This window comes from Vespa velutina, chromosome 1, assembly GCF_912470025.1.
Source record: "Vespa velutina chromosome 1, iVesVel2.1, whole genome shotgun sequence".
NCBI lineage: Eukaryota > Metazoa > Arthropoda > Insecta > Hymenoptera > Vespidae > Vespa > Vespa velutina.
The window spans coordinates 16,271,396-16,293,753 of NC_062188.1; the positions used below are offsets into that span (position 1 = coordinate 16,271,396).

Genomic DNA, 22,358 nt, shown 5'->3' on the forward strand with positions numbered 1-22,358 from the left:
CCTTTATCTTACTTAAATATACAGATATATTTATTTATTTATCATACATTTTAACTTATGGAATATACATGTATGTGACTTAATGAAATGTTTACATATTTATTTTACTTTCTACAAAAAGCATTTCCTACCCAAACACTACCCACAATTACTGGAGCAGCTGGAATAATGGACAATATGCCACATCAATCAAATGGTTATGTACAATCTACAGTTTGTAGTACAAATCAAGTTCAAGTTGCCACTCAAACTCAAGCACCAGCAACGACCACCGTTGCAACTGTGATTCCTCCTGACAAGAAACAAGTTTATACAGCGCCTACAACAGGAAAAGGCAAGAAAGCAAGATATCCGCTTCTTTCTCAACAACAGTCTTGTCAACAACAAACTACTACCACTAGCCAGCAACAAACTCCTAACTTTCCAGCACAAAATTATCAATTAGATCCAGCAGCAGGTAATAAAAATGTGATATTATTAATTTTAATTAAAATGTATTTATTCTATTTTTTTTACAATATTTTCATGGTGAATTTATTCCAGCTGCTGGTCAATATACAACCGGCGTTCCAGCAGTAGGTGGTTATGCTACCAATCAAGTACCACCAGTGCCATTTGGATGTATGGATGTAGATTCGGAAACAGATAGCAATCATGACACGGCACTGACATTGGCATGTGCAGGTGGTCATGAAGAACTCGTAGAACTTCTTTTAAGTCGTGGTGCAGATATAGGTAAAGTGAATGAATATTATGAATGAATTATATATGATCTTTATATGATTACACATAATAATAAAATAAATTTATATATTTTTCTAAGACATTTTTAATGATAATTAATACTGAATGCATATTAATTGATATGTTCTATATCTGAATGTTACAGAACATAGAGATAAAAAAGGTTTTACTCCACTGATCTTAGCAGCTACTGCTGGCCATCAAAAAGTAGTAGAAATTCTCCTTAATCACGGAGCTGACATAGAAGCCCAATCTGAACGTACAAAGGATACACCTTTGTCACTTGCATGTAGCGGAGGCAGATACGAAGTGGTTGAGCTCCTTCTTAACCGTGGTGCCAATAAAGAACATCGCAATGTTTCCGATTACACGCCATTAAGTCTTGCAGCATCTGGTGGTTATGTGAATATAATAAAGCTTCTTTTAAGCCATGGCGCTGAAATTAATTCAAGAACTGGTTCGAAATTGGGCATTTCTCCGCTTATGCTTGCTGCTATGAATGGTCATACTGGTATGCAGTTTGATATATATATATATATATATATATATATATATATATATACATATATATTTTTAATATATTAATAAAATAAAAATAATGTTTCTCTATATACATAAATGCATAGATTAAATTTAAATTATAGCGGCAGTTAAGTTACTTCTTGATATGGGCAGCGATATTAATGCACAAATAGAAACAAATCGTAATACTGCTTTGACACTAGCATGTTTCCAAGGAAGACATGAAGTTGTTAGCCTTTTACTTGATCGAAAAGCTAATGTGGAACATCGCGCTAAGGTAGTTTTTTTTTTTATACATATAATATACATATACTATAATATAGCATATGAAGCGTAAAATATTTTAATATACAGACGGGATTAACACCATTGATGGAAGCTGCTAGTGGAGGTTACGTTGAAGTAGGTCGTGTATTGCTTACCAAAGGCGCTGATGTTAATGCAACTCCTGTTCCATCATCTCGCGATACTGCCCTTACAATTGCTGCTGACAAAGGTCACTGCCGTTTCGTAGAATTGTTACTATCAAGGTACTGTTATAAACATTTTTTAGTATTCGGTTTATCTTTAGATGTACTGCATACGATCATATAGTAACTTAGAATGTAAAATTTTTCAGAGGAACTCAAGTTGAAGTGAAGAATAAGAAAGGAAATAGTCCTTTATGGCTTGCTGCTAATGGAGGACATCTTAATGTAGTAGATCTATTGTATCATGCTGGAGCGGATATAGATTCTCAGGACAATCGCAAGGTAAAGTTAACCTTTGTTAATTTTTATGGATGTCTCTATAAAGAGACAAATAGTATATATTATTAGTAAAGTATTGTATAGTATAACATAATACAATATATTATAATAAAAAATATATTTATGTATTTTATATATATATATATATATATATATATATATATATATATATATGCATGAGTATGTGTATGTGTAAAAGAAAAAAATTAGGTATAAAAATAAATAAAAGTTAAGAATGAATAATATTTGATAAATTTTTAATTCTTGGTCATAAATATTTTTTGCTTCTTTTGTTTTGATATTCAGGTATCGTGTTTAATGGCGGCATTTCGCAAAGGACATATTAAAGTGGTCAAGTGGATGGTAAATCATGTAACACAATTCCCGAGTGATCAGGATATGACAAGATACATAGCTACTATTAGCGACAAAGAGCTTTTAGAAAAATGTCAAGAGTGTGTTAAAGTAATAAGAGCTGCGAAAGAAACTCAAGCTGCTAAAGCTAATAAGAATGCAACAATACTATTGGAGGAACTTGATATGGAAAAGACAAGGGAGGAATCGAAGAAGGCAGCAGCCGCTCGCAGACGTGAAAGGAAGAAAAAGAAGAAATTAGAAAAGAAAGAGGAAAGACGAAAACTTCATGAGGAATATAAAAAGAACGAATCGAATTTTGATGAAAAGGAAGAAAATGAGAAAAAATCTGTGGACGAAGAATGTGATAGAACGGAAGATAGTGAACACGAAGGTGGCGATAGTTGTGAAAGAGTGGATAGTGTACCATCACCTGTTAATAGAAACCCGGAAGATCCTGATAGGGAGGAAGGTGATAGTGGTATTGATGCAAACAGTCAAGGTAGTTGTAGTAGTAATGATGTCAAAGCGAGAGAGAAGAAAAAAGATAAAAAAAAGAAAAAGAGTAATAGTCCTAGTAACAATGACAAGGATACTTCCCCACAACGATCATCTAAATCTATTATCACGCAGAATACTTCCTTACCTCAGAATACTGTAACACCTACTAAATCGCAAAATAGTACTTCCGAAAAGTAAGTACACACTTCACTTTTCGTAATTAATTATAAGTCCTTTAGATGTAAAATATTTTTCTTCTTTTTTATTTAACTATTAATGATTTAAATGACAAAATTTAAGTATGATAATTCATTTCCGAGTATATCATATTTTTATTTGATCTTTATATAGAAGAAATTTGAGTAATGTCACCAATGCAACATCTATGACTTCCGCTTCGACCACAAGTACAAGAACCTCTGTCAATTGTGGAGAACGTAAACTGAAAGGACAATTGGTATTTGAGTCATCAAGACATCCAGCCGATAGAGAAGATTTTGAGGCCACTGGCAATGAAACATATATACCTGGAAAAGGGAAAAAACCTTACAGTAATCAATATGACGGGGATTCTTTAAATACATCTTCAAAAGCAACTAATACGACTAGTCCAAAACAAGGAGGTAAACGCGAGGAAGGTTGGAAAGAAGTTGTACGCAAGTAAGTTATTCAAGATTACATCTGATTATCATATACCTATACTTTAATGTCTATTTCTTCCTATATCACACTTTTTTAAGTTTATATTAGCGTTTTATTTTAACTGATATTTGATTATACTTGGATAATAATAAATTCTATTTTTAAAGAGGAAGATAAATAAATTATATATTATATTTAACAGGGGCCAATCTGATGATTCGGGGAGATTCATGAACTCTCCTTTCCGTTCTAAAAAAGTTTCAGTGCCACCAAACGCTATTAGTCGAGTAATTGGTAGAGGTGGAAGTAATATAAATGCCATTAGGGGTGCAACAGGCGCTCATATTGAAGTAGAAAAACAAAGCAAATCTCAAGGGGAAAGAATAATTACCATCAAGTATGTATTATAAGCATAATTTTGTATAATATAAATATGTCTTTAAATAAAAAAATCTGATTTGATATGTATACACATATATTTATATATTATTTTAATTGTAGAGGATCGTCTGATGCTACAAAACAAGCACACACACTAATTGCAGCACTTATAAAAGATCCAGATGTTGATATCCTGCAAATGCTGCCAAAGTCCAAACTTACTGTTGTTACGACTTCATCTTGGGATAAAGCTGTCTCCACTGTTGCCGTAAGTTTGATAATTTCGTGTAAAAAAAAAAAAATCCTCATTAAGCTGTCTCCACTGTTGCCGTAAGTTCATAATTTCGTGTAAAAAAAATCTCATTAAATTAAATAAATATCTTTTTTCTAATAAATTCGTATATAAATTTATAGGCAACAAAGGCTAAAGTTGGTCCTGTAAATAAGCCTACTACTTTGGGATCTACTACCAGTAATCCTCAATCGAACAAATCAGGATACACATCGGGAGTATCCACCGTCAATCAACTGATTCCTCTTCGGAGCGCGTCCACTATTAAACTTGCCGGTGCCTTTCCAACATCTTTACCAAGGGCTACAGCGCCTAGATTGGTAGCCGCAGGTAAGTTAAAAATTTCTTATTAAGAATAATCATCTCTCGTTAAATATTTATCAAATGCACTGTGAGAAATATCAGCCATGAAAATTTAGTTTAAAAAAAAATAGAAATCGAAAATGAATCTCAAGTGCAATATAAATACGATCAACTGTGTATTGTATTTATCCGTCATATAAATACATTAATAATAACTACATTGATTCATTCGTAGCTGAAAAACGTGCACAAGCTGCAGCTGCCCAAATGGCTTCATCATCAAATACGAAGACAACAATGTCTTATACCAGCGCAATCATGACAGCAGGAAGGGCAACAAAAATTGTAACAACAAGTACCACGCAAACGTTTGCAGCTAAACTTTCTGAGATCACTGCCTCGACACATACTTCTACCACTGTCATGCAATCGACTCATACTACTGTAAACAAGCAAAAGTCTCTACAAGCCAACACTGTGACCATAGTATCGGCCACAGCTGCAGGTACAGCTCAGACATCTTCTCAACAGTCTCTAGTTAGTACATCGCCAAAGCACTGCCGACCACTAGCTACTTTGTCTGCCCCGCCAACTATCGCACCTCATTATACTGGAAAACCTAATTATTCGTCTGGCTCAAGTGTAACTCCGTCTGGCATAAACGTAACGTCGACCTGTTCGGAAACCAATGTGGTGTCAACTTCTGCTAATTCTGTACGTGTAACACCCTCACCGCCTGCTGTATCGCAAGCTCAAAACTTACAGCAACAACATCAACAACAGCAGCAACAGCAACAACAACAACAGCAACAGCAGCAACAACAACAACAACAATTACAACAGCAGCAACAGCAAGTGCGTAGTTCTACTCCTATTGCGCCTACATTGCAAGAGCAACAACAGCAGCAGCAACAACAACAGCAACAACAGCAGCAGCAGCAGCAACAACCGAACAATGCACCACTCGAATATTCCCTATTTAATGATAGTTTCACAAAAGTGACACAGCAATCAATGTGGGGTGGCAGAGAAAATGAATCTCAAAAAAGTATGAACTTCGCCACGGTCGCAGGAGGTGGAGTATCAGTAAATACATCTGGCTCATCGACATCCAAATTCATCGATAGTGTTCCACCTCAGGTTAGCATATTGTCTTGTTGAATACTTCTGCAATAGAACTTACCAGGAATTTCTGTCATTAAGTAATATGATAATAATCGGTTGCTAAATTTTTGGCAAAGATATAATTTATTTCGACCTTTGTTTACTTTGTCGTATAGGTGGATGCATCTAAGGCACCAGGTTACAGAGGAACAGCTATGTGTTCTCCCGTTTCAAGTAAATCTAGCGGCGTAACGAATACGTCTGGAAATGCCATAGGCGGTGGTATCTCATCCTCCGTACATAATCCAATACAGCCTCCTCAATTCCAATCCTCCGCGAATTATAATGAACATCCTCTTCCGAATAAGCCACCGGGTAGTTTAGCCGTAGCTCGACCAGTGATTCCTCAGCAAAGTATGGAAATGGGTTCGACAATCACGCAATTTAATCGGCCAGTCTTTCAAGGTGATCTTACAACCCGGAACGCGACAACGCATCAGCCACACGTTATGCCCTCTACGTCTCAGCCTACGCTAGACGTTGGTCTATTCAAAACTAATAATGGCAGTTACGAACATCCAAGCGTAAATTCGAGTTTACTTAAAATGGTACCAAACGAAGGGCAAGCAGCGCATCCTTTATTACCCTTTCATCCTCATATGCAAAGTTATACACAGACTATACCACAGTCTGCTTCTGTAAATACTACCGTTAGTATGTCCAGATTGAACCCCAGAGCGCCCGACTTCTCTAGTTCATTGCACTTGAGTAGCAAGCCTCAAGTGACTATGTTTAACACAGGATCAGGAATTCATCCCAATATGTTTGCTACCGTACCAGCACCTCCTCCATCCGCGATGCAAACCAATAATTTAGCCATGCTGGGTAATTTCCCTCTAGGAAAATATCAAGCTCCATCACGTGGAACACCTAGTACTGGCATCTCGGCAAATGGTCAAACTCGTTGGCCATTTGCACCTCCTCATACTAATTATCCTCCGCATCAGGATCCAATGATGGGACAAATTAGTTTTTCGAATCATATGGCAAATATGACCGCACAACCTGGTAGTATAGACTTAATTACAAGTCTGGAAAATGGAGGCTCACCAACAATATCACCATCGTCACCGGCACAGGTTGCTCAGGAAATTAATCAATTGAAAATAGAAGATAGAAAAGTGCCGCGACCGATTGGTACGGAAAGAGCGTGGAAGAATTATACAGCTACAGGAATGGGACCTGGTGGTGATGCCGAATCCCTCAATTGGATGCTTAATAACGAAAAACTAGTGGGATCTTGGGCAAGTTTAGCTCCTGGCATAGATAGGCATCAGATGTTTCGTTCAAATGCTACTTACAACCGTATATCTAATGTTGATGCCGAACTTCATCAAATGATGGAATCTTCCTTCCAGGTATATATCTATGATTTATTCTAACTACTAGTAGATTTGTCAATGAAAATCTTCTATTAGAAAATAATTTACTTTATGATTATTTTCGTAATTGTACAGGGTCATGTGGACGCTCAACAACCCTTTCCTAATGGAAGTGCTGCCACTTTATCTTTAATGCCAGGTTTAACTTTGTTGCCTGGACAATTTGGGGCACCTGGACTAGCAGAAATGCCTCCTACTGAACCAACGAAATTAGATGCTCCCTCTTGGGGAATTCCTGATGCTGTCCAAGACAAACAACATCCGGTATTTTTATACATTTTCGATTTATATTTGATAATCAATTTATAAATATTATAAGATCAATAATTATTTCTTCGTGATATATAGAATGGCGTACTTCGTTCAGGTACATACGCTATAGAAATAACTTCAACAATTTTAATCGTATAATAAATTTTACACATTCATTATCGTAATATATTTTAATTGTAATTAAAAACAATATGTATGCTCACATATAATTTTATATGTTATTCTCTCTTTTTAGGGGTGGAATAAATGGACTCATTAAACAAAGAAGATCTCTCATCTCAAGATAATGTTTCTTTATCGTCTGATCTGGATGAAGAGAAATAGATTCGCAATTCAAAGTAGCGATAGATGGAACTGACATAACGAAGCGTTGTTTCTAGGCACATCAACTACATTACTACCTATTATATTCATTAAACTACAGATCCAATATTACTTGTCATGGTAGAAGATAAGATAGCAAATCCTTACTACAGCTTATTGCTATTATCTAGAGTAATTATCCGATAAATATTGAATACGGCATAAACAGATCAACGACGGCGAAGGATCGACAAAACAGAAAGTAATGTAACAATTAAGTTACTTCGTTCGTTCATAAGTCGATCCTTAGCGCCGGTAGTAGCACGCTCTAGAACTAACCGACAAGAATCGAAACGATGTTGATGATGGTGACTCTGTTACTCTGTCATTGGAATACTCTGCCAATTTGCGAAATACGAATATAATATTCTTTACCATTCGATGCAACGTGTGCGCGTATATTATAATGCAAATATGCACACTTGTAATACACATGCACCAGAGACAAATGTTCAGCTTTGATTTTGACGGTAGTAAATCCTACATAACACGTAAGACTTTGCCAATGATCAATTATTTCATCATTATCAGCAGTCTCTTTGATGCTTCTCTACTATTCTGTATTCTATATTCTGTATTCTTATATGTTTTTAGTTTCATTGAATATAAGTATGCTGTTATTGATAATTCTTTAATATATAAAAGACGCGATATAAGCATTAAACATTTTCGCGAATTTCACAAAGCCGTGTTTATTTCATGGCTTTGCGTTAAAATTTGAATACAACCATATGCTGGAAGATACTGATAAAAATAAGTGGGAGTTCAGAATCCTATGTAATTTCGTATAATCGATATATTCGTTCTTCCTGTTATATCCTCTATACTCGCTCATAATCATTTAATTGATGCTATTAGTACTATAATTCCACTGCGCTCTATAAAACTCATGTTCAATATCATTGTTAGCAGCGATGATAATGAAAAACCTATAGCGAACTGATTGTATAGATTGCAACGAACACACGTTGGTGTTGCATTGGCAATATTCAATGACTATGCTAGTTCGGGGCTTTAGTTCACCATTCGCTGACACAAGCATACACGGATATATTATTTTCAGATTGTCCTTATTAACAAGATAATAACCACCACCATGTGACAGTTTATTACGTGCACAGATTATCGTATGACTGTTAGCAAAGAGAAATTTATACTTGAGCACAACGCAAGGAAATGACCAGGCTCTTAAAACCCAATCTACGTAAGCAATGATGTTGGCAAAAACCAACATATAAGATTGTATTAATAATACATTATATTACGTATACTGAATCCTATTCAGATCAATGAATACTGTTCATCATTAAAGTGGTAGCGGACCGCCAACACGTAATATAACTGAGCGTGTCCTAGCGACAGTGCTATTATAATACTATTATTGCTGTGGTGGTAATGTTTATTATTATATTATGATTATTATTAAAAAAAAAAATAAAAAAAAAAAACAACTAGAGGAAAGGAAGGTGCATAGGAATGTGTCACCTGCTGTCTCGGCTGGACTAGTAGGATATACTAAATAATATAGATACACTCGATATATGAAATGTTCATTTTAATTGAACATTTGAAAATCTTTCTTGGCGGGGATTTCGGCAAGTGTTCAATACATAACGACGATACTATAATTGAAACGGTCCCCGTATAAGTTTCAATTAAGCTCATGAAAAATCATACGAGGGCTTTGACCTATATTCCAGGGAGCGCTTCAATTATTCTCTAAGATACATTGTTATAATTTAAAGCCTATTTTCAAATTTGATTTATGATAACTGCGATATATGATACAAAACTATTATATGACATATAACAATAAAGCAACTAAATAAATAATGATTTAATGGTAGATTGAATTTTTTAAGTGTATCCATTAATTACCCTACTTCATTCTTTTATTTACATTTTTACATTTCTTTTGAAAAGTAAATATAATATACATTTATGACTATATTTAAATTAATCTCTTTTTCTTTTTTATTTTCTTAACCATTTTAATATAAAAAGTTATATTTTTCCATATGTATTTGTTAAAGGTAGCAAAAATATGAAATTTTAAAGTTATAATTTGATATGATTTTTCTTAAGTTTTCCGATAAAATAAACTTTATTATTATTTTTATTTTTTTCGTATCTATCTGATTTGCCATTGAGTCGTTTAAATTATTTATCATTGATTATTAATTATTAATAACTATTTAATTGATTTAAAATAGAGAGCGAAATTAGTAGGAATAAAAAACATGATGGGAACATAACCTATATTTTTCAATATTGTAAATAGTAGTAGGAAAGCACATGGTATTACACACCTTGCAATATAACTTTGTGTGGATGATGAAAAATTCCATTTTTAAATTATTTTTATATTATTCTGTGTGTAAAATAATTACTTATTCAGTTATTTCTGTAATAATTATTATAAGTGACTGAATACAATAGAATTTAATTAAAAAAATGGGAAAGAAAAGATACAATTGGAAAGCAAGGAATATTTCTGACATGGAAATAGATAATAATGAAACGAAAAAGGTATTTTTATTTTGAAAATAATTTTGTATTCTTTTTTTTTTTATTACAAATATTTCCAATCTTTTTTACAGATACCTTTAGATATCGAATATAGAAAAGATAATTACGATAATTGTAATGCTTTGGTACTACCAAATAAAAAAAGGAATACTAAAAATAAAGAAAAAAAGATATCAGTAACACGTATATTATCTAAAAAGCGTAGAAAGCAATTAGAAAAGATAGTAGAAAAGAAACAAAAAAAATTACAAGTAAGTTGTAAACTATAAAATATAAAATATAAAATATAATATCTTATTATTAAATACAAATTCTATATAATGTTTATATAAAATCTATAATATTTGTATATTTTGAACAGCGATCAACATTATTAGAGGAATTAGCTAAAGTACAAGCTCCACAGGAAGAATTAAAGAAATATGTTTCTTTGACTGCAATACAAACAAAAGGATTGAAACGTCACTTTAGAGATTTAAATGTATCTACTACAGAAACTTTAATTAATCCAACTGATGAATGTGAAATAAGTAATACAGAATCTGGTTTAAATGCGATTAAAGGTGGAAAAAGAAAAAGACTGTCTATACTTAATAGTGAGAAACAGGAGTTTTCTAAATCAGATTTAAGTACGATTGGATTTGACGTAAGTTATAGATGTAAATTCTAGATACAGATATGAATAGATGTATTAAAGTATAATTTTTATTAGGATTCTAGTGAGAATGAATCTGAATGTAGTAGTGGTGAATGTGAGAATGAAAATGATCTGGAAGATAAACAACAGAAAAGTGAAATTGATAATATGAATGAAAAAAATTGTATAAAAGAAGAAGTGGAAAGGAACAAATCACAGATAGAAAATATTAATTTAGAAGAAATCAAATCTGTTGAAAATGAACATGAAAAGATTTTACCAGATGTGCAATCAAAAGTAAAAGTATCCCAAAATACTATAGCTACAAGTAATACTATTAAAACACCAGCAGTTTATGTTGCATTGAATAGAAAAGCAGAAATTCAAGCAGCCAGATTAAAATTACCAGTTGTAGCGGATGAACAAGTTATTGTAGAAACTATTAATGAAAATTCAGTAGTGATCATTACTGGAGAAACAGGAAGTGGTATGTGCATAACATTGTTATTAAAATATTACAGTTAAAAAAGATAATTATTATATGAAAATATTAATTTAAACAATTGATTATAGGTAAAACAACACAAGTACCCCAATTTTTATATGAAGCAGGTTATGCAAGAAATAAATTAATTGGTGTAACAGAACCTAGAAGAGTAGCAGCAATGTCTATGAGTAAACGAGTAGCAGAAGAAATGAATCTTACTGAAAAGGAAGTTTCTTATCTTATACGTTTTGAAGGAAATGTTACACCAGAAACAAAAATCAAATTTATGACAGATGGAGTTTTATTAAAGGAAATACAAAGTGTATGTAATGATACAAATATATAATACTTATATCAATATGTTATAATAGATAAAAATTATAAGAAATACATAAATTTTTTTCTAGGATTTTCTATTGACAAAGTATTCTGTGATAATTTTGGATGAAGCACACGAAAGAAGTGTTTATACTGATATTTTAATAGGATTATTATCCCGTATTGTACCACTGCGTCACAAAAGGAAAAATCCACTTAAGCTTATAATTATGTCAGCAACATTATGCATTGAAGAATTTGTTAAAAATTCTAAATTGTTTAAAGTGAAACCCCCAGTAATTACAGTAGAGTCAAGACAATTTCCTGTAACAATACATTTTAATAGAAGAACCAGTGAGGATTATGTCAGTGATGCTTTAAGAAAAGCAATAAAAATTCATACACGTTTACCAGAAGGAGGCATTCTTATATTTTTAACAGGTATTTTTTTTATATTTTATATCAAATATCGTTATATTTTTTATATATAGTAAATATTTTCATAATATTATACTATTTAACAAATGTAGGTCAACAAGAAGTAAATTCAGTTGTACGTAAGTTACGTAAAGCATTTCCATTTAAAAAAGATAAAACTAATTCATTAGAAGCAAAAATTGAAGAAAACAAAGAAACAAATACAAGTGATCATGATGAAGAAAATTCTGATGATGATTTCGATGACAAAGAAGCAATTAAACGAAATAAACAACAACATAAAAAACAATTTTTTAATTTACCACGTATTGATCTAGATAAGTACGTATACATACAAATTTTTATTTATATTTATATATATAACTTTAAAATAATTTGTAATGGAGTATATAAAGAGTTATAAATATTTTTTGAAATAATTTTAAAGTTATTCGGTAATGCCTACGGATGATACGCATGAAGATTTTGTTGATATTGGAGGTGGAGATGAGGAAGGCAATTTAGATGAAGATGAGAGCGAAGATGAAGATGCTTTCCTTTTAAAAGGATTATCAAATACACAACCACTATGGGTTCTACCACTTTATTCTCTACTACCTAGTTATAAACAAGCAAGGGTATTTAAAAACTTTTAATAATTATACAATATTATTTTAATAATGAAATAAATGAGCAATATTTTTTACAGGTCTTTGAACAACCTCCAGAAAATTGTCGTTTATGTGTAGTATCAACGAACGTAGCAGAAACTTCTTTAACAATACCAAATATCAAATATGTCATCGATTGCGGCCGATGCAAAATGAGAATGTATGATAAAGTTACTGGTGTGAGTACATATCATATTTGTTATATAAGCAAAGCTGCTGCAAATCAACGAGCAGGTAGATCTGGCAGAACGGCAGCTGGTCATTGTTATAGGTAAAACAATAATATATATTATAGTTTATTAACAATATATAACACTTAAAAACTACATGGGTATACCATTTTTATTAATTTCTTTTTGTTTTTAGATTATATTCTTCTGCAGTTTTCAATGATCAATTTGCACAATTTAGTATGTCTGAGATTCAAAGAAAACCAATTGATGATTTAGTTTTACAAATGAAAGTTATGAATATTAATAAAGTTGTTAATTTTCCATTCCCAACTGCGCCAGATCCTTTACAACTGAGAATAGCCGAAACACGTCTTTTAACTCTAGGTGCACTAGAACAGTCTTCTCTTTACAAAGAAGGTAAAACAAATCATGATTTCAGATTATTTATTTGTTGTGTTCATTTTCATTAACTATTATCACCATATTTTAGATGCATTTAACGCAAAAGTGACTCCACTTGGACGGAGCATCGCTGCATTCCCAGTTGCTCCTCGATATGGCAAAATGTTAGCATTGTCGTATCAACATAATCTATTGCAATATACAATTTGTATGGTTGCAGCTCTTTCTGTTCAAGAAGTATTAATAGAAGTTCTTAATATGGAAGGTAAATTAAAAAATAAATGGTTGCAAACGCGGCGTATTTGGGCTGGAATAGGGAATAGTTTACTTCTTGGTATGTATATTATAAAATAATTTTATATTTATAATATAATTACAATGTTTGTCCCTTAATGTATTTGTTTTAATTTAATATATGTTATTTAACTATAAAGGTGATCCAATGGTTTTGATAAAAGCTATTGGAGCTGCTGAATATGCAGCGTTTAGAGGAAAGCTTATATCTTTTTGTGAAGAAAATGGTTTGCGTCATAAAGCAGTTGTAGAAATTAAAAAACTCAGACAACAACTGACTAACGAGATAAACTTAAATGTGCCGAACATAAATCTTATTATCGATCCAAAGTAAGCACTATTTAAGAACCAAATGTAACAAAGCAAGTATTTTCTGCATTTCTTTTTGTTTGATACAGCATGTCTCCACCTACGGATATACAAACAAAATTATTGCGTCAAATACTTCTTGCTGGTATGGCAGATCAAGTCGCGCGGAAAGTACTTTCAGATGAGGTTGAAGATCAAGATAAAACAAAATGGAAACATGCTTATAAGTAAGTATATAAAAATGTTTTTTATTTTACTTTACTAATATAGTACACTTTCAGAACTGTAGAAATGGAAGACCCTGTATTTATGCATTCGTCGTGTGTTCTTCGGAAGACAAGTCCAGAATGGGTTGTTTATCAAGAGATATATGAAACTAATAAATTATATATGCGTGGTGTAACCGCAATAGAACCAGAATGGTTTCCGAAGTTCGCTCCAACCTTATGTACATTAAGCGAACCTCTGATTGAACCTTCTCCAAGGTCAGTATTATATTCTCATAAAATGTAACTTGGAATATTTATACTTGTCAGTAAAATTTAATATGAATTTTTTAATAAGTCATTGATTCATTCAATAAAATACAATTTTAATCTAGATATGATCTTCATTCTGGAAAAGTTTTGTGTCATATAACAGGCACATTTGGTCGAGCTGGTTGGCAATTACCAATGATAGAAATAGAATATCCAATGAACGTAGAAGGAGTAAAATGGTTTGCACGGTTCTTTTTAGAAGGTGAAGTGTGTCCAAAATTGAAAAGATTTGTACCTATTTTGTTATCAACACCAGGCAGTGTAAACAAATCATGGGCTAAGTATGTTTTTGCATATTACCTTAAATGTTGCAATTCATTAGTTAATATCATAAATTAGTAAATAAAAACTGTCTTTTAGATTATTACCACGTACAGAAGCAATAACAAAAACGTTATTGTCAGAAGGAGTTATGTCAAAATGTAAATTAATAGAAGTTTGGGATAAAGATAAAACCTGTAAGTATATATATTTTAACATAATACTAATTTTTAATTTAATGTTTATCTATTAATTTTATTGTTTTCTAGTTCTTTTATCTGCTTATCAAAAGTGGTTACCTGAATCGACACATTCGGAAATAGTTTCATTATGGCCACCAATATAATAATTTATATTGTCCATTTGTAAACTTGTAAATTTGTAAACATGTACGAATATGTACGAATATGTTAATAACGAAATAATATAATTAGGTGCTGATAATTTTTTAATTGGCATTATACATTTGGTAACTTAATATTATAAATAAATTTTCATGAAAATTATATGAATACTAAAAAATTTTGTACAGATAAATTATGTGTGCATTATGTATTTTAATATGTTCATAACAAGCAATTGATTATTGATAAATGCATTTAAAGAAAATTTATATGCAACAGATTAACAATAAAAATGTAACAGCAAATTTGATTGTTATAAAAACTTTTTAAAACAATAATGGATATAATGGAAATATTTACAGAGCTTTAAAGTTTGTTTTGAATTAAGCTTTGGTTTATAAAGACTATATTGAATGGTTTTCTACACAGTAGAAACCATTTCCAATAAAGTTCACTATTTTCTTACACTATTAAATATTTAAATAGTATTACTCAGCTTTTATTGCTTTTTTTTCTTTTCTTTTAGTATGACTCTTCTTACATTCTCTATAGACATTGTTGAGATCAAATGCCGCTTTTACATTATCCTGTAAAAATAATATTCCGCTTATAAAAAGATGAACAAATTACAATCATATAGAAGTATGTATTATATTACTATATTTTTATAGATAAAAATTAAAAATTATTTAAATTAATGTATACCATAGAAAAAAGGAATTTAACGAGTTTGCCCTTATGATCAGCATGTGGTCTTCTTTCTATTTCCTTTCCATCTTTAAACAGTATCACGGTAGGTAATTGTTTACTGGTACTAGCATCACTAATGTGATATTTAACACCTGCATCAGGATATCTTCCTATATCCACCTTACCAAATTTTAAATTGTCCAGACCATACCTGTATCATATATTCTTATTTTTAATATATCAATATACAAAAACATTTGTATATTCAAGGTATACTCACTCTGCGGAGAGTTCAGAGAAAATTGGGGCAAAGTTAACACAAGAGGGATTCCACGCAGTATAAAATGCTACAACCCAAACTATTTTAGTATCGCGTGTTAACTCTTCTTCTAATCCATTTGCACCACGCAAATAAATAACATTTTCTGGTCCTTGATATGTAGGTTCAGGCAGTATTAAACCACATACTATAAATGGAAATACGTCTAATGATATTTATCATATATTTTTTAATTTTATAAAAAAAAGAAAAATTTCATGTATTTTTCCTCAAATGCTTACGAATAAAAATAATTGCAAACAAAATTCCCATCCGTATATCGGCATAAAACCATAAGACCAAATTGGCTACCTTTGTGTAAACAAAACTGGATGATAAATAATTTATCATAGTTACGCTTCCAGTTTTTCTTGTCCTGATCATTATTACTATCATGAGGAAAAATAAGATTTCTGTTTCTTTCTGAAAATGTAAAATAAAAAAATTATTTTAATTTTAATTTCTTTATAATTAACAGAAAATATATATTTCTCTATAACATACCCCATCAAGTTCACACTCTGATTGTGCGAAGATATAATGACAAATTAAAGGAAGTCTTTTAGCAACGATATAAGAAATACTAAGAATAATATTTATTAAATAATATGGACGTAAAAGTAACTTTAAATCCTTTTTAAAAGACATTGTAACGATGGAGTAATACGTATGAAATAACACTAATACAAATTTTAGGTTAAGTTTTCGAAAAAAAACATTCGATTACTAATGACTTTGAATTAATGTATTTTTTAATTATAGTCGATAATAATGATAATACATAAGTCTATCTCTTGTTAATTAATTTCAACTTCACGAATTAGGCACATATTTTTATAAATTATCATCACAACTTCTGTTAAATGGACACAAAGTATCCGAGAATTATCGAGATTTTTGACCTATTTGTTCAATATCGATTGTAAAATTATCGACGATGATCTTCAAATCTTTTGAGAAAACCTAATAAAAAAATTATCAATTAAAAGAAAATATTGAAACCATTTGTAAGAATTATATATAATAACATGTGTATTTTTATGAAATATTTATTGTCAATCAACATATAATAAGGCAGTTTGAAAAACGCGCGTATTTTTTAATTTTATTTATATTGTTACATTTATTTTATTGTTATCGTAATTTTTTAAACATTTATTTAATGATAAAATTTATTGATATTGATAATTAAAATTATTGAGATAAATATACATATATAATTAAAGTATAATTAGATAATATATAGAAAATGGTAGAGATTTTTTTATATAAATTCCTATTTATTCATTATTAAATATACAGTTTTTGGTATAAAATTATATATAAACGTAGTATAGTAATAATATTACTATACACATGTACGTGTAACTCCAGAGATAATCTTACAGTTATTTATTAGTATTACTACTGATTATAGGTCATTGACAGCTACAAGTTATCATTTATTGGTCAGTACTAATATTTTAACATAATATCGCTATTATATTTAGATTTTTAATATCTTCATTTTTTCAGTGGTCAAAGATTAAGTACTATAAAAGATGACTGCACAGTGATTAAATTTAGTTTGTGTTTAATAATTTCAAGATGTATTCTACAAAGCATATTGCAATTTTTATTTTTACAATATTTTCATTATTTTTATGCATATTAACAGATACTAATAAAAACATTCCTTTAGTAGTTATAACTTGGGATTATAAAGATGCTACAGAGAAAGGTATATCTATGAATAATTTCATTATAAGAATATAAGATTTATATATATAACTTTTAAATTGACCAAGTTATTTTTTTAAGCATGGGATGTTTTAAATAATGAAGGGAAAAGTGCTTTAGATGCAATTGAAGCTAGTTGTTCTTTATGTGAGGAAATGCAATGTCGTAAAACCGTAGGATTCGGTGGTAGTCCTGATGAATCAGGAGAAACAACATTGGACGCTATGATCATGGATGGGTACAATTATTAATACATTTTTTTATTTGTTAATATAAAATTTTGTATTTATATTTTTACTCATTTGATATAAACTATAACAGTCTCAAAATGGATGTGGGTGGTGTTGGAGGATTAAGAAATATTAAAAGTGCTATATCCGTTGCTCGTAAAGTGTTAGAACATACAGACCATTCTTTGCTTGGTGGAAGTCTTGCTACAAATTTTGCTATACAAATGGGATTTAAGTCAGAATCTTTAGGAACTAATGAATCCCAAGATATGTGGAAAAAATGGAAAGACAATCAATGCCAACCCAATTTTTGGAAGGTTTCTTTTACTTATGCATAATTCTGATCACAGATTTTGAACATACATTTTCCATAAATCATAATATTTTATAACAAAGTTTAATTTTTAAGTCATTAGTATTATTTTTTCTAGAATGTTGTACCAAATCCAAAAACCACTTGTGGCCCTTATAAACAAAATAATATTATGGATACATTTATGGAAAAAGAGAATGGAAAAGTATCATATACAAATGAAGAAAATCATGATACAATAGGAGTCATAGCAATAGATAAAAATGGGCATATAGCTGCTGGAACTTCCACCAATGGCGCAAGACATAAAATTCCGGGTCGCATTGGGGACTCTCCTATACCAGGTGCAGGTGCATATGCCGATCAACAAGTTGGTGCAGCTGCTGGTACTGGTGATGGAGATATTATGATGCGGTTCTTGCCTAGGTATTATGATTGTATATTAAATTATTAAGAAAATGCAGTAATACAATAATTAAAATATTATGTCTTTTTATTTTTTAGTTTTCTTGCAGTAGAAGAAATGCGTCGTGGTGCCACGCCCGTAGACGCAGCTAAAACAGCTATTCGTAGAATTGCCGATCATTATCCTCACTTTACTGGTGGAGTTATTGCATTAAATAAGGATGGTCAATTTGGAGCAGCATGCAATGGCATCCCTTCGTTTCCATTTTATGTTAGCAATCTTGAATTCGGAGAGCCTAAATTACATAGTGTATCTTGCATACAGCAAACATTTTGCGTTAGTGATACTAACAATATTTGTTGATAGATCTTTTTAAAAATATATAAAGTATATAAATAATTATAAATGAAAAATGAATATTTTCATTCAAATTCAGAGAAGTTAATTTTCGTTCATTTGAATAATTATTTTTTACCGCCAAATAGCAATATCGAGAAGAAACCTACGGCAGTTCATACAACAGCAGACAATTAATTTTTTTTTCCTCTTTTTGAGTCAGCAATTTTTATTTTATAAGAACAAAAGAATTTAATATCTATATTATATATACAAGAAAGTCGATTTAACTTTTCTTCTCATTGGAGATTCTATTATTATATCCAATGACGGGTTAGCTTGCGCAATCGCTATAGCTTTTTGATTGGTGGTTGCTTTGCATAGACATATGAAGTTATTTGTTTTTTGTCTTTACATAAACTTTATTATAAACTAAAGAACAATAATAATCATAATAATTACGATAAAAAAATCTTTATGGTTTGAATTATGCACAATGTACTTCTTTCACTTATCACTATATTCTTACTAGACTGATTTCCGTTCGAACGGAAAAAAATTAAAACATCTGATGGGGGATTTTGTGACATCAAGATGCCAAGCTTGAATTACGACATATATACAAATAAATTTACTCCAAAATAAAAAACTCAATGTGCAATTTTTCTTTTTAATGTAAAATAGATAATACACGTTAAATCGATAATATTTAGATGTTCTTGCTATTTACTTAAATTTTAGCTTTGAAGCTAAAAATTAGAATAGCGTTATAATTCTTACGTAAGCGTCATATCACATAAAGGATCGAAAAGTGCTTACCTGTTATTACATCAAATAAAATTTGTAATAACAAAGTTTAAATTAATACTTCTATTTTATTGATATCCAAAGGTAATATTATATAATATATAGTAATAACATTAATAAATTATATTAAAAGATGTGATCTTATTATTTATTTAAGAGTATGCATTTTACATATCTATGTTAATAAAACTTCAACTTTGTAGGTTAGAATAAATATACTAAATAAAAATGCCGGATACAACGGAGGAAGATATGAGTATGTCAGTTCGTTTAACGAACGATGATTTTCGAAAATTATTGATGACACCAAGGGCAGCTGCTCCTTCAGCTACACCAGCTTCAGTTCCAGGCACAGCTCGAGATGCTAGTGCTAAAACTGCTCAAACACCTCTTGTTACCGGAGGTAGTAGAGCAGAGTTACGTAGAAAGAAAAAGAGTTTTTATGCTAAATTAAAGAAACAAGAGGAAGATAAAATGGCAGAGTTAGCTGAAAAATATAGAGATAGAGCAAGAGAGCGCAGAGATGGAACTAATCAAGACTATCAAGCAGAAGATCCTATGAATAGTGCTAGCGCATATCGTGCTGTTGCTCCTGATTTAAAATCAGGCATGGATGCAGCAGAACGTAGAAGACAAATGATTCAACAATCTAAATTCTTAGGAGGTGACATGGAACATACTCATTTAGTAAAAGGATTAGATTATGCCCTTTTACAAAAGGTAATAATAATAAAATATGAAATAACTCTTTATGATCATAGTGTGCTGAGCATTAGTTGTTCTACTAGTCAGAATTATTTTGAAGCAAATGATATGATACATGTAATTAAAGATTATCCTATTGTACCTATAATTTTTTTTTTTATTGTAATAAAACTTTTTTACTCTTATTTTAAATATAATCATTTATTTCTGCCTATTTTATTTTTCACATTGCATGTTAAGCACATTGGGCATAGCCTACCTTAGATTTGCAAAGAGTTAAACTTAAATGTATGATTATATTTTCATTATGAAATGAAGAATTTATTTTTTAATAGGTTCGTAGTGAAATAGAAGCTAAAGAACATGAACAAGAGCAAGAAATGGAAAAGTTAGTGAAACCAAAAGAAAAAATAAAGGAAAAGAAAGAACCAGAAAAAAAGGAAGATGAAATGCAATTTAAAACTAAAATTGGTCGCAATATTTATAAAACTATTTTAACCATGAAGTCTAAACAGATAGAAAGGAATGAACTTTTTACTCCAGGACGAATGGCATATGTTATAGAATTAGATGATGAAAATGCTGATGTAGATATTCCAACAACATTAATTAGAAGTAAAGCAGATGTTCCTACTGTGGAAAATACGCCGACATTGACAACCAATGATATAGTAATAAATAAATTAGCACAAATTTTATCATACCTAAGGCAAGGTAATCGACATGGAAAGAAAGGTAAGAAAAATAAGGATGGTCGCTCCAGAGCGGATGATACAAATGATATGGATCTTCCACCAAGACCTCAGGATGAGAGTATATATGGGGATATTGGTGATTATGTTCCCACTATTGGAAGGAAGGACAATATGCAGCATCGTGACAAAAAGAAAGGTTCATACTTTGATAAGCCAGAGAATAATTTAGATACAGATGATAAAGCAAATACTCCACAATTACCAAGTACTTTACCTCAAATTGTCGAAACTAATGCACCTAAAAAGGGAGCACTTCTTAATAAATTGGCTGCTGAACCTGAAGGTTATGCAGAATGCTATCCAGGTTTGGATGAAATGCAGGATGCTATAGATGATTCCGACGATGAAGTAGATTATACCAAAATGGATTTAGGCAATAAAAAAGGTCCTATTGGTAGATGGGATTTTGATACACCAGAAGAATATAGCGAATATATGAATAATAAAGAAGCACTACCAAAAGCAGCTTTTCAGTATGGTGTGAAAATGGCAGATGGTAGAAGAACTAGGAAATATAATAAAGAGAAAAATGAAAAAGCAGAACTGGATCGCGAATGGCAGAAAATTCAAAATATAATGAATAAAAGAAAACCAGCTGCTACTTTAGAAGGAGGCTCGGAATTTAAAGTACCGAGATATTAAATATTCTTTAATGATTATAAACTTTTTAGTGCAAAGATATTATATGTTAATAAAAGGGTTATAATAAAAGAATTAAGTAATAGTAATATCTCTTAAGGTACTATAGGTTTTTTAAAAATTAAAACTGAAAAAGATTTTTATTAGAATTATTGTATTAAATTAAACATTAAAAAAAAAATTATTTTGTATTACATTAAAAATGTCCATCTGTATAGAAGATCATTTTAATAAATTATCTAATCAAAACTTTGAATTCTTGGGTGGCCTAGTGATTAAAATACCATACGCAAAATGCTAAGATTCGGGATATTTAGAATCCTGGTTTAATCAGAGACCCATTTTTTTATACGTTTACAATACTATATAGTATTTTGCATTGTACATA

General features: G+C 30.8%; 5 protein-coding genes across 8 annotated transcripts in view; 4 read left to right on the forward strand and 1 right to left on the reverse strand.

Moving 5' to 3' along the window:
* Positions 1-9,516, forward strand: part of LOC124957882 (ankyrin repeat domain-containing protein 17-like) — a 19,206-nt gene extending 9,690 nt beyond the window's left edge. For all 3 annotated transcript variants that reach the window (XM_047515363.1, XM_047515374.1, XM_047515383.1), the window contains 15 exons: positions 122-457; positions 544-735; positions 890-1,255; positions 1,389-1,543; positions 1,621-1,796; positions 1,886-2,018; positions 2,322-3,064; positions 3,222-3,530; positions 3,715-3,909; positions 4,014-4,161; positions 4,308-4,515; positions 4,724-5,628; positions 5,769-7,010; positions 7,110-7,298; positions 7,543-9,516. In XM_047515363.1, coding sequence (XP_047371319.1) covers positions 122-457; positions 544-735; positions 890-1,255; positions 1,389-1,543; positions 1,621-1,796; positions 1,886-2,018; positions 2,322-3,064; positions 3,222-3,530; positions 3,715-3,909; positions 4,014-4,161; positions 4,308-4,515; positions 4,724-5,628; positions 5,769-7,010; positions 7,110-7,298; positions 7,543-7,566 — 5,321 coding nt within the window. In that variant the 3' untranslated portion in view covers positions 7,567-9,516. The remainder of the gene's footprint in view (positions 1-121; positions 458-543; positions 736-889; positions 1,256-1,388; positions 1,544-1,620; positions 1,797-1,885; positions 2,019-2,321; positions 3,065-3,221; positions 3,531-3,714; positions 3,910-4,013; positions 4,162-4,307; positions 4,516-4,723; positions 5,629-5,768; positions 7,011-7,109; positions 7,299-7,542) is intronic.
* A 274-nt stretch (positions 9,517-9,790) lies between these two features.
* LOC124948079 (probable ATP-dependent RNA helicase kurz) lies at positions 9,791-17,779 on the forward strand. Of its 2 annotated transcripts, none has more exons than XM_047491194.1 (18): positions 9,791-10,199; positions 10,271-10,450; positions 10,561-10,845; positions 10,912-11,323; positions 11,410-11,645; positions 11,731-12,082; positions 12,172-12,400; positions 12,507-12,696; positions 12,768-13,000; positions 13,096-13,319; positions 13,393-13,638; positions 13,739-13,928; positions 13,997-14,134; positions 14,189-14,392; positions 14,509-14,727; positions 14,807-14,904; positions 14,977-17,067; positions 17,742-17,779. In XM_047491194.1, exons 1-17 carry the CDS (start codon positions 10,125-10,127, stop codon positions 15,051-15,053), a joined length of 3,588 nt encoding a protein of 1,195 aa, XP_047347150.1. In that variant the 5' UTR covers positions 9,791-10,124; the 3' UTR covers positions 15,054-17,067; positions 17,742-17,779. The 2 variants fall into 2 exon arrangements, with proteins under 2 accessions (XP_047347150.1, XP_047347158.1); XM_047491202.1 differs by having other exon boundaries at positions 14,977-16,680.
* LOC124948099 (thioredoxin-related transmembrane protein 2 homolog) lies at positions 14,177-17,078 on the reverse strand. Its single transcript, XM_047491243.1, has 5 exons — positions 16,565-17,078; positions 16,303-16,483; positions 16,022-16,208; positions 15,757-15,952; positions 14,177-15,638 (listed from the first exon to the last, which is right to left on the reverse strand). Exons 1-5 carry the CDS (start codon positions 16,706-16,708, stop codon positions 15,540-15,542), a joined length of 807 nt encoding a protein of 268 aa, XP_047347199.1. The 5' UTR covers positions 16,709-17,078; the 3' UTR covers positions 14,177-15,539.
* On the forward strand, positions 17,368-19,141 carry LOC124948096 (N(4)-(Beta-N-acetylglucosaminyl)-L-asparaginase). The gene is made up of 6 exons (XM_047491226.1): positions 17,368-17,508; positions 17,576-17,780; positions 17,861-18,017; positions 18,101-18,326; positions 18,441-18,748; positions 18,827-19,141. The coding sequence occupies exons 2-6, from the start codon at positions 17,648-17,650 to the stop codon at positions 19,089-19,091; spliced, it is 1,089 nt and encodes a 362-aa protein (XP_047347182.1). The 5' UTR covers positions 17,368-17,508; positions 17,576-17,647; the 3' UTR covers positions 19,092-19,141.
* A 156-nt stretch (positions 19,142-19,297) lies between these two features.
* On the forward strand, positions 19,298-22,087 carry LOC124948088 (protein Red). The gene is made up of 3 exons (XM_047491215.1): positions 19,298-19,955; positions 20,075-20,591; positions 20,912-22,087. Exons 2-3 carry the CDS (start codon positions 20,100-20,102, stop codon positions 21,971-21,973), a joined length of 1,554 nt encoding a protein of 517 aa, XP_047347171.1. The 5' UTR covers positions 19,298-19,955; positions 20,075-20,099; the 3' UTR covers positions 21,974-22,087.
* Positions 22,088-22,358: the final 271 nt, after the last annotated feature.

Bases quoted from the DNA above. Each gene is read 5' to 3' on its own strand.
- LOC124948099 (XM_047491243.1), bottom strand. From the start codon at position 16,708: ATGTCTTTTAAAAAGGATTTAAAGTTACTTTTACGTCCATATTATTTA. The intron at 16,209-16,302 runs GTAAGCATTTGA...TTCCATTTATAG, and splicing joins GTTTGCAATTATTTTTATTC to TATGTGGTTTAATACTGCCT. The intron at 15,953-16,021 runs GTGAGTATACCT...TATATGATACAG, and splicing joins TTCTCTGAACTCTCCGCAGA to GTATGGTCTGGACAATTTAA.
- LOC124948079 (XM_047491194.1), top strand. From the start codon at position 10,125: ATGGGAAAGAAAAGATACAATTGGAAAGCAAGGAATATTTCTGACATG. The intron at 10,451-10,560 runs GTAAGTTGTAAA...TATTTTGAACAG, and splicing joins AGAAACAAAAAAAATTACAA to CGATCAACATTATTAGAGGA. The intron at 14,135-14,188 runs GTAAGTATATAA...GTACACTTTCAG, and splicing joins AAATGGAAACATGCTTATAA to AACTGTAGAAATGGAAGACC.
- LOC124948088 (XM_047491215.1), top strand. From the start codon at position 20,100: ATGCCGGATACAACGGAGGAAGATATGAGTATGTCAGTTCGTTTAACG. The intron at 20,592-20,911 runs GTAATAATAATA...ATTTTTTAATAG, and splicing joins ATTATGCCCTTTTACAAAAG to GTTCGTAGTGAAATAGAAGC.
- LOC124948096 (XM_047491226.1), top strand. From the start codon at position 17,648: ATGTATTCTACAAAGCATATTGCAATTTTTATTTTTACAATATTTTCA. The intron at 18,327-18,440 runs GTTTCTTTTACT...TATTTTTTCTAG, and splicing joins GCCAACCCAATTTTTGGAAG to AATGTTGTACCAAATCCAAA. The intron at 18,749-18,826 runs GTATTATGATTG...TTTATTTTTTAG, and splicing joins ATGATGCGGTTCTTGCCTAG to TTTTCTTGCAGTAGAAGAAA.